General features: G+C 40.8%; 1 protein-coding gene across 1 annotated transcript; it reads right to left on the bottom strand.

Annotated features, from left to right (window-relative positions):
- Window positions 1-371: 371 nt before the first annotated feature.
- Window positions 372-6,570, bottom strand: adcyap1b (adenylate cyclase activating polypeptide 1b). The gene is made up of 5 exons (XM_084369988.1): window positions 6,268-6,570; window positions 5,688-5,792; window positions 4,575-4,709; window positions 4,189-4,293; window positions 372-3,555 (listed from the first exon to the last, which is right to left on the bottom strand). The coding sequence occupies exons 2-5, from the start codon at window positions 5,789-5,791 to the stop codon at window positions 3,378-3,380; spliced, it is 522 nt and encodes a 173-aa protein (XP_084226114.1). The 5' UTR covers window position 5,792; window positions 6,268-6,570; the 3' UTR covers window positions 372-3,377.
- Between the last annotated feature and the right edge of the window lie 5,077 nt (window positions 6,571-11,647).

Raw genomic sequence — 11,647 nt, forward strand, 5'->3', positions numbered from 1 at the left:
TTTATTCCTCTTGCTGATCGGTTAGAGCAGCTCTGCACCGTGCACCAAGGCTTTGAGATTCTCAGATTTTGTGTTTCATCTCTGTTGATCTGGCTTTGGAAAGATAAATTGACAGAACCCGGTGGTCAATGCCATGTTTGTTGGAGGATGTTTCGCTTTGCCGTGTGTAATGTGTTTGTCTCAGACAAATGTGTGGCCCTTGGTGACCATGTCAACTAAGTTTTCAAAAGTAGATTGTAATGTAAGTTGCAAACAGAAGACTGTAGTCAAAAATGTGCGACAAGGCTCATACTATAGCTCTCCTCTTTCTTGGTTCGTGAATCATCTTAGAGGAAATAGTGTGTTTCAAAGATTAGACATTGATTAGAAAATGTTGTTTACAAAAATTTATTCATACAAATCTTACAACACTTCCATAACATTGAGAAACGTAAAACCCCATATAAGGACTCCTGTGTGTATAATGATGTCACTTGTACTAAGGTTCACTTTTAAAACACAATGTCTTCAGATAGATAAGAGATTAAACATTGAAGTAAGGCGTTTGGCGCTTTCAGAAATATCAACAACAGGCAAGTTTCTATGATCTGAACAACATCTCTGTCATGTTCTGAAACCCTTTTAGTCTAGATAGTGATGCACATAGTCGTAAATAAGATGTCGGGGCTCTTTTTTCTGGTTAATAAACTACTGACCAATATCAAAATAATCAACAACACCTCATAATCAACAGTAACAAACACTGGTCATTGTTCACAACTCTCACAGACACTGAACACCCCAAAACTCATGCACACGCACACATACACACACACATTGCCTGCTCCATCAACATATACAATCTATTCTTTTTTTTTTTTTTTTTTTTTTTTTAGTATTTATAATGTTTTCCACTCAATGGATCATTGGCCATGCTTTAAAAAGAAAGCCTAATTCTACTACTCTTGGGGCAGACTATAGCCGAGCGATTAAAACAGAGTAAAAGGAAGTTTCAGTGTAAGCTAATGGACTGCAGCATTGTAGGGCCACTAAAATTGCCATCTGTCACTTGTGGCGAATTTTCATATATTTAAATGTTTGTTTTTTTTCTCACGTCGAAGCAAGGCACCAAAGCCAAAAGCTGTTTCCACCTCCACACGCGCGTTCACTCAGCCTCTCATCAAAACACACACGCATACACACACACACACACACACTAGTGCATAAACACAACTGCACACTGATATGCAAACATCTGCACCCGCACGCATTCACACAAAGCCTGTAGGATGAAGCCGAATTGAAGAAAGAGTGTTTTTCTATGACGGGTGCATGGTGGTGGTTGGGGGGGGGGACGCAGGCCACTGATTGGATTGCAGGGGCGCATAAAGCTGCATTTGCATAAGATTGAATAAATACGCAGGATATCTCTCTGATAAAAGTCAGTGGGAAGATCCCCCTGCTGGAGGAGGGGGAACTCAGAGCGGCCTCGTCCGGCTTTGCTCACTCTTAATCCGTCTGCTGATACCAAAGCGGAGGGAATTCAACATCTGATATTCTCTATCAGACTCATTGACCCTGATCTCACTCTGGCAGGCTTGTTTTGTTTCAACATCCAGGTGCGACAACCTGTCTCAGCTCGTAGGTGCTGTAACCTGTCTCTTACGTAACTTTCCTCTCTCTCTCTCTCTCTCACACACACACACTCTCTCTCTCTCTCTCTCACACACACACACACGCACGCACACACGATCTGTCTTTGTCTCCAGCTCCTGCACACTCTCCTCATCTCTATATCTAAGCACACCCTCACTGCACATGAACACAGATCAGCTCAACGATGAACCACAGCACTGTCATATCAACTATTCAGCACGATCTAGAAGTAAAATAATCTCTATAAAATCTCTACCAGGACAAAAAGACTATCAGCCAAAAGAGGGGGGGGGTCCAGTGTCTTGACTTATGATATCCACAATGACAGCAGCAGGGGAGGTAACAAAAAAATAAAAAATAAAATAAAAAGGCAATCAACAAGTCAGTGCAGTACCAGTTTCCACCACCTCTAGCCCTCCTTGTTCACATTCCCAACACATCTGAGAGGGGGAGTGGTGCTGAAATGGGCTCTAAGCACAGCCCACCTCCCAAATAGCACAATCCCAAAAAAAAAAAAAAAGCACGATGGCATGCAGTTTTCTCTGAGCATAATTAGCAAGGTGTCCGTTTCCGCATGCACCAATAAATAAGAGACGAGATAAATATTCCCAACTGTAACTCAGGTGCTACCTTCCCCTCTCCACCTGTGCTTCATGTCCTGCATCCTACATGTTCTGGGTCCTCTCAGGATGTTTGCAGCGCCGTACCAAATACAATCAACAGCTGAAGCGCATTCCTCCAAAGTCACTCTGTTGACTGACAACATTGAGATGAGTATGTGCACTGCGTCATTTCTATACTGTACATAATAACACACATGTGGGACATTCTTTACACAGTCCTATGGAGCATGATTTATCTCCTGCAGTAAATGACTTTGAGGCAAGTGAGCAAGCAGTGTTTGCCGCATACTGTTGAGTGCTTCCTTTATCCTTAGTAAAGGCAGTAATGCCCTTGCAAAAGCCTGCAATTATTTTGTTTGTTTGTTTGTTTAAAAGAGGGTTGGATTTTTTTTTTTTTCCTTTTCTTTTTTTCTTTTTTTTACCACCAGTTCCATGAATGACTGTGTGAGTCAATCAGGTATCCATCAAATGAGAGGCTGTAAGACAGAAGCCATCTGAATGCCCCTGGAGGGGGCAGCAAGCTGTACAAACCCACAGAGCTCCCGTTAAGGGGGCGAGGAGGAGGGTGGACAAGGGCAACGTCTATCATTTAGGATAAGCCGGATATGCCTCACATAGCATGCTCACTGCTTCTTTGGGCCTGTTTGGAAAACAAACAACACTAAAAAAATAGAACGTTGGTTACAAAAATAAGTATAACATTCAATACTTTGATTGTCTTTTTAAAATCTATTTATTTTCTGCATATGTAGATGACCTTTAAAGATTTCAAGCGCATAACGTTGAAGGTGCACAATTATCTTTTTTTTTCTGATTTCTTCTTCTTCTTCTTCTTTTTTTTTTTTTTTGAGTCATTTTCTTTCGTTTTCAACATCTCAACATGAAAATAAAATATTGGTCCACAAAGTATAACTGTGCGGTATCAAGTGCTTTTGTACAAAAAGAAAAAAAAAACGATATTATTATTAAAATATTCATTTTAATGGCTTTACTTCATACATAAATACATGTTGAAAGAACACAGGCGCAATCCACTGGTTGGTCAGATATATCTGAATGACTTTGATTTAACGACTGGATGTATATACACAGGAGGGCAGCTTGGGCGCTTCAACAACGCTACAAATTGGCAACTCGACGTCCTTTGTTCCTAACTCTGTACCTTCTTCCCAGGACCGCTGCCAGGTATTTCTTCACGGCCTTCTGCTTTCTATAGCGACTGTAGCTGTCGGTGAAGATCCCATCTGAATGTCTTTTGGATAGGGGCTCTGACTCTTCCTCCATGCTGTCGTCTTCACTGTAAAAAGAGAGAAACAGCAACGACAAGACGCAAAAATATGAGTTAAAGCTGCAGAGTCTCGCCTCCTGCTGTGTATTTAAATTTAAAAAATCTTTTTTTTTTACGTCACCACGATGCAAACTTATCCTACAACCATTAATAATGCATTCACGGGCCTTTTATCCTGTTTTTTTTTCTTTATCGTTTGAAAATAAAAGGCGGCAAGCAAGACAGTGTGAAAGAAATGGCGATTTAAGCGTTTTACAGGCGTTATAAATTATTCATCTGCAGCCCATTGCATATTCTGACGCATGTTGTTTTTTTTTTTTTCATTAGGGGCAAACAAAAAAATCAATCTATGGATTGATCGCACATAAAATCGGAGCGTAGCTCACATTCAACAACACACTGGCCCTCCAGTCTGAAGGGAGGGGGACCGAGCGTGAGCGCAGTGCCACGCCGCGATACAACAGAAACGAAAAGGATGTCTTGAACATGTCTAGGTGTTTTATTTTGTTTTTATATAGAGAGAGAGATAACGTGAAATTAGAATCAATAATAATGAATGTAACACATAAAATGGTAAACAGGGATGCAGCAGCGCGGACACACAGAGAGGGTGATGACTGCAGGTATAAGAAATGCCCTTACCTTGCACGAGTTGTCATCAGAGAATGCAGATAATGTCTCGCTGTTAACTGACCCAGGATCTCCCTCAAGGCTCTGTCTAATTCCTCCTCAGCAGGCCTTTCTGTTCTGAGATGATGAAACGCCAAAACACATAGATCATCAGTGACTAATAAAAAGCGCAGACAAAATGATCAACCATCATGTTTTATTATTATTGATTAACAGTATTTGGAAGCAACATTTTAGGCCACTTGGTATGAACATATGAACAAATAATATGAGAAACTCTGAGAGTAAAACAAAGCAAGCAAACATTATCGCAAACAGCAACAAAAAAAAAAAGTCATTAAAAATGGACTCCAGCCCCGAGGCTCCTTCATAAAGCTGCGGTGTGAGAGCACGTTTACCTCTTCTCTGGTGGGAAGAAGAGGGCGTACGCGTCGTCGTTTAAGGATGGTGGGCTTCGTATAGCAATCTGTTCGCTATCAAAACCCATGTCGGATAAAGAATTCCCTTCCTCATCGAAGGCGTCGTTGTCAAGTCTGAGGAAAGGGGAGAGAGAGAGAGGGAGAGGGAGGGTGAGAGGGAGGGAGAGAGAGGGGGGCATTCATCACAAATTTGATCCGTGCACAAGTGGGACGCGTGGAGTGAAAGAATGCCAAAATGTCTGCATGCGCTCCTCAAAGCAGTGGGAGGTTTAAATGCGCGAGAGATGCGCAGGAAAGTGTCTGAAGGTGTTTAAAATAAAAACCAGAAAACGAATTATTTAAATGTGATCCAAAAAGAAATAATGTGTTTAAAAATGTTTTAATTATGTTTTTCTGCCTTTAAATGGGTTTTTTTTTTCTCTCCATCGGGAAATGATGTGTTTTTAATTCCAACTTGATGCTGCTGCTCTTAACAGATGCTCCAGCCTCGTTAATTATTAAAAAAAAAAAAGAAAGAAAAAAATCGAAACAATGGGTGTGAAGATGCTCGCGTTTGTTTGTAGGCGTGCGGCCAAATTTTCTTATTCAAACAACGCTGAAATTAGCGAGGAATTTAGAATCAATACGAACCACGCCCAAAATTATGGATATGCTTTTCACAGGAAAAAAAAAAGAATAAATCTTAAACGGATGAAGCTCTCCTATTCGTTTCGCCTCGCGTCTCCTTGGTGACGCCAGTCCACCGTCATCCCGCAGGGCTCTCCATCGCATTGACTGCACTCTCATTTTTAATAAGGGGAGTTCTGTGAACCGTCCCACCGGACAGATACCTCTACGCAATTTCCATTGCAATTTTCCACTCAGGACTTGCATTTGTGTGTGACAGAAATCACTGCATTTCCTTTTGTTTTCCAGTGATTCAGGATGAGTTTGTGCGCAATTACGCACAACGGAAGTGCCCAAATCCAAATACGCAAATAAGACTTGAAGACATTGAACAAAAAATAGTGATCTGGAGCATTTCACATGGATGAATTTAACAAATACCATTATAATAGAAAGGTTGTGAAGGTGCATGAAGCGCATACCTACCTAATCTTAGGGTAATTTAGTCCGATATGTGTGCAGAAGACGCTGTAGTGCATTAAGATTCCGTAGATGAGCAAGATTAAAGTCGCTTTACTCGAACTGGCCATGCTGTTAGAAAAAGAAACACACACACACACACACACACACACACACACACACACACACACACACACACACACACACACACACACACGGAACATGAGACAGGTTAGTCACTATATAGAAACAAACATGCTCCTCTTTGTTCTCTCAGCTTCACATGCGGTTCTACTTCTCTCAACACAAACTACACCGCCGGATCGAGCACAAGCCTGTTTGCATTAACTGGAATAAACAAAGAGTCCACTTTGCTCAAAGCAACAAAAAGAGAAAAAAAAAAAGAAAAAGAAAAACATCCCTGTCTGTTTTAATTCATCCCATTCCGTAAAAGTTTAACTGTGGCATTCGCGCCGAATCCTCTGCAAAGTCATTAAAAACAGCAGGTCTCCATGCAGTGCAGAAAAAGAAAAAAAAGAATAGTTTCCATTACTTTATCTCGCTCTCCATCAATGAATCTCTCACAATCCGCAGATAAAGCACATACCTATAGCAGGGAAGCAGGGAGAGCGCTGTGCTGTAGGATGTGATCCGGGCGCGGCTGTGGTCGTGTGTGTGTGTGAGGGAGAGAGAGAGAGAGAGAGAGAGAGAGACGGTTTCTTTCTCACGGCACTTCTTTCCTGGCTGAAGCGCCTCCGTCGCCTCCTTATGTTCCCCTCAGAACAGCCTATCTCACTTTTATGCACAATTAAAAGGACTCGACGGGTCGCACGGCCAAACAAAAAACTCGGTGGGAAAAGTGCGCTGTCTGTTCGTCTACATATCGCTGCTCTAAACTTTTGTCCTGTGCTGTGATTGCCTTGGATTTTTATCCATGTATCGTAAGCCTTGCCCCCCCCTCCTCCCCTCCTCCCTCTCTCTCTCGCTCCCTCCTCCCTCCAATAAGTCACATTAAGGATGCTATAGACGTCATCAAGTCTGCCTCCCGGAATATAAAAGTACAGTTCCTTCCTCATCGATGCATCCGTCAGACTCACCCCCCCCTCCCCCACCTCCCCCCTAAGATGGAAGTTTACTTCCAAACTTTCTTCTTTTTTAAAAAAAAAAAAAGAGAAAAGAAAGAAATGTTGTGAATGCACACACGAATTCATGAACTTTCTCGCCGGACCATGTGACGACCGGTAGGAATCAATTTCACCCCGACCGCGACGGATTTCTCCCCCACGCGTCATCAATAAGTCAAATTAGGCTTTTATGATTATGACTGAGCTGGGAAGTGATCTCTGGTGGTGGTGATGGCGGTGATGATGGTGGTGGTGGTGGTTTCGCATGACTTGATGGAAAGAGGAGGAGGAGGAGGAGGATCAGGCTTCCGCTGACCAAGTTCAAGGCCTCTGGGGAGTCCGGAGCTGTCCGGTGCTGAAACGACTCATCTCAGATTGCGGCTTTCTGTATTTACAGTAACTTTTTATTTTTTTCATTTTTCTTAATCATTTCCAATCATTACCGTCTGTATACGGAGGGGGGGGGCCGGCGTCTTAATGGTTAGCGATGACAGCGCTCCCACTGAAGGCCTCGGCCTGACCGTTTGATTGTTGGAATAAACGAGACACGTAATGTGATTTCAGCACGCCGGCTGGTGACGCAGGATGCCGCTTCAGAGAGCCGTCAGCCTACGTGGCTTTATGAACGATCCGCCCGTTTCCCCCATCATAGTTCTGAAACTGTCTATGTCGCTATAATGCGCGGATTAATACGATTAAACGAAAAAAAGAAAAAAAAGGAAATGCTCGTAGCCTCGTTGTTCTAAATATGGAAATGAACCAAAGAGCAATGAGGCCTAATTCTGACCGGCTGATGAGCTTTAATTTGGCTTTAATTGAACATCTTTACTGTTCTTTAATGATTATTGGCGACCTCTGTGCACTCTCTCTAATAATGCAGTTACATAAAATCAACTTAATATCCATGATGTATAACATTGTTGGATCAGCTGCCTCAGAGTAATGAGACTTTTAATTTGGAGGGCTGCGCAGGCCCACAGATCTAATTCTGTCCTCCCGCTCTCATCACCAGCTCGAGGTCAGCGCACCTTCTTGATTCCGCACTGTACCACCACTGAATCAGATCTATAGCTCACCGACCAATTGAAAACTTTGCCAAGGAGGAGACAGACTCACGTCAGCGTTTTGTTTACTCTGACGCAATGTGACGAACAGAGCCAGTCACCGGGAGAGGGGGCCTATCCACAACTTCTCCCAGGCGGGGCGTGATTCCTGTGAAGGCTACAACTTAAAGCCCATATGTGTCAGCTGGAGCAGGCTGCTGGAGTTAGGCCTCTTACGGCAGGTATAGACGCAGCACAGTAGCCTGGGCGAAGGGCGCCATCATGAGGCAAGAGGAGGAACATGCGGATCATTCATCATCGTCATCATCATCAGCAGCAGCAGCAGCAGCAGCAGAGCTACAGGAGAGAAGAGATGAGTACATACTGAGGCTGACAACCACGACCAGCAGACCTTTCACAGCAGGACTAATAAATGCTTTCTGTGTACCGCTGTCATCCAGACAACAAGATATATTAATTGGATTGCTTTGCAAATACTACACAATTTTAGTTTAACGTTTATTTAAAGGGTAACTCCACCGATTTGACACATTATAGTGTGTTTACAGGTCTTGTGGAGTACTAAAAAGTAGCACAAAGCTCACTTTGTGGCTCCAGAGGAAGATGCATGTAATCTGATTTTTGCCTCCAGTGATGTCACTCAGTATCTAAGTTGTATGTGGGTGATGTGGGCACCAGGTTTTGAGAGAGAAGAAGAATGCATGAAATATAAAAAAGTGATATCTCTGGTTCTGCTGTAAAAATAAAGTTTCTTCCTCTGTATATTCACATTTTGCACTTTATTTCATATAAGCAGTGATACTGACGCTATAGGGTCACATCATTTGCTTTGATCAGGAATTTCTAAAAATCTGAAACATTTATTAGTTGGATAAATAAGCTGATTGTGAATGGTTAAGTTTACAGCCATGTCTTTCAATGGGTAAAACTGTAGACGTGCTCTACTTTTAAAAGAGATGCCATCAGTATTCTCAGCCAAGAGCCTGGTGGACTAAAACAAAAACCCATGGAGAGCTGAAGGATGATTCAGTCACTGCATGACTCTGTGAAATGCTAAGCATCTTACTTCTGGGAAACTGCACAAACAAATCTTAAAATCCATAAAGATTATGACCTCAAATAACGATGTTTAAACCATAAACTTAAGAACTTAGAACAAAATATATATAATTGTCCAGATACATGTGGGTGTTTGCTTTGTTTTTTTCAATAAAAAGTGAAATAAAACAGCATTGATTGATAAAAAAACCCAAAGAAAACCACACTAGACAAGAAAATGTCAGAACCAACGTGCAGCACAAAGATCGACTTGATAATTATAAATAATCTAAAGCAAGATTACTGAAAAGAATATAATGAAAGAAATGTAGCAGGCAATTTGTGAAAAAAGGATGTAACAAGCAAAAATGGTGCCTACATTACCCACAATGCAACTTAGCCACTGAGTGACATCACTGCTGGCAAGTCATCAATAAAATGCAGCTTCCTCTGGGGCCACAAAAGGCCAGAGGGATTTTCCCTCTCTTAATATCTCAGATTGTTTCATAGAGTGGGAACACTATGAGTACTTCACAAGAAAAAAGCAATAATTGTTTATTTTATTCTTTCTAGTCCCACTTATCATCCTGTATGGGAGATTTGAGATGCCTAAATGATAGAAAACGATTTGAATGAATGTGATTTTAAATGTAAACTTGTTTTTTAGACACGTGTATTTACAATGTTATGTCACAGAAATGGCACACATAGCAAGAAGATTCTGATAACAATGTGTATTGTATTTGAATTTATTATTTATTTGTTTTTTTATTTTTAGCATTTTAAATCTTCCATAAACCTGTGACCCCTCAGATTGATCTTGTGAAGGATAAACCTGAGGCAGGCTACAGCTGTACTCGCTTCAGTACCCCTCAAAGGATTTCAAATACTCTCATAATAAACTCTCAACCAACTGTAGTCTGTTTATGTTTTATTTCCTATGAACTACAGGCACACACAATGTTATATTTGAGCATTCATGTTTGTTCTTAATCTAATACAAATACAGATCTATGATAAAGAAATATACAATTCACTGAAATGCAGTCATAACCTGTGGAAAAACATTGAGTCTAGAGTATTTTATCACAGATGTACTGTATAAAGCTTCAGAAAGATATGGAAACACAACAGCAGCCGTTTATGGCAAATAAATGGAAATTATATTGATATCATCACTAAAAAGGTATTACATTTCTCTCTCTCTCTCTCTCTCTCTCTCTCTCTCTCTCTCAGTGTGTGTGCGTGTGTGTGTGTGTGTGTGTGTGTGTGTGTGTGTGTGTGTGTGTGTGTGTGTGAGAGAGAGAGAGAGAGAGAGATGTCCCCCAGGGGAAACTTGCAGCACAGTGCAATCAATGTCAGTAGGGGTCAGCAAATCACTGTAAAGAAATCTCAGTGCAAGGTCTTATACATATTGAACCTGCAGTGTAATAACATTGTAGTTAAAGTTGTTGGTCTTTTTTTGTTTGTTTGTTTGTTTTTAATTTAATTATTTTTTTAATCAAAAAACAACATGTAGGATGCCTCCTCTGCCTGACCCTACTCTCTTAAAAACAGACATTTTTATTAATCATTAACTGTCCATTTATTACATATATGACCCATTATTCCCTCTTAGAAATGTTACAAGACTGATACCACAGGAAGTCAAATAGGCTTTCATGCACCATGTATAAACAGCAGGTAATACAAGTCAATATACAGACTCATGCATGTTTTATATAGAGGGCGCCAGATTCCTTCTCATTGTGTGTGAGGTTCAAAGGTTAAGCTGCACGATGCAAAGTCGCTATTTGTGTCTAAATCGTTAAATTTAAAAATATATTTTTCACAAGACTTGATTGAGTGATAAAAACGAGAGCAGCTTTATCCAGCTGGTGCTGAGCCAGATGGTGTGTTTTCTCCTCAGCCTCAGCCTGTGATGTCGGCCATATTGGGCACAAGGGAAAACCATTCAATGGGAGATGATGTGACGTTCAAGTGTCATCGGAAATAGTAGAACTCACCGGCGTGAACCTAAAACGAAGCAGTGGAGCAGGAAGATCGACATCCTCAGACATCAGAGCTCTGATGATGTTGTTTGTGAAGTGTTGCTGAAATATTGTGGTAAATCATCATTCGTTTCAAAACATCAGTTAAAGCATGTAGGACTGCTATCCATTCCTTCACATATCCTCTACAAATGTGATCATTTGCTGTTTTTCTCTTATCTTTTAATATCTATTTTTTCAGTTTTTCTTTCACATTTTATAGATGAAATTATTAATTGAAAAGGGAATCAGCTGATAGACTAAAACGTTATTCGCAGCTCAATTTTTTCAGCATCAATAAAAGGTAGTTAGGATGACAGGCCTACATGTTATGTTGTGGTTTCTGGAAATTAAATCTAAGGGGGTCAAGAGATTATTAATAAAATAAGAAAGCAATGAGAAGCAAATTGTTTTCTGCTACACAGAACTATGTTAATTAATTTCAACCCCTACTTGCAATCTTTGCTTATTGTGAAGCACAGCAGGATGGTTTTAAACTTAATTATAATAAATCAGTGTTTTGGTTGAACTGGTTTCATAAATTGACGTTACTGTGTTTTAAGGGCTTACAGTTGAGGTGTCATTCACACATGACCCCACCACTTTGAAAATGGGAATTTTGTCCCCATGACTTTTTAAAAAAAAGCATAATTAGTCACATGTGCTATATAAAAACAAAACTTAAGCTAGGAAATGTTGACTAACATAGGTTATCATGTGAGCCCTTGTGT

Source organism: Pagrus pagrus (genome assembly GCF_965226575.1).
Source record: "Pagrus pagrus genome assembly, chromosome: 12".
NCBI lineage: Eukaryota > Metazoa > Chordata > Actinopteri > Spariformes > Sparidae > Pagrus > Pagrus pagrus.

What these genes read in the sequence shown, in the direction of transcription:
- adcyap1b (XM_084369988.1), bottom strand. Translation starts at nt 5,791, where the DNA reads ATGGCCAGTTCGAGTAAAGCGACTTTAATCTTGCTCATCTACGGAATC. An exon ending in CTAAATTACCCTAAGATTAG is followed by an intron (nt 4,710 to 5,687) that starts GTAGGTATGCGC and finishes CCCTTTCCTCAG; the next exon opens with ACTTGACAACGACGCCTTCG. An exon ending in CTGATGACAACTCGTGCAAG is followed by an intron (nt 3,556 to 4,188) that starts GTAAGGGCATTT and finishes CTCTTTTTACAG; the next exon opens with TGAAGACGACAGCATGGAGG.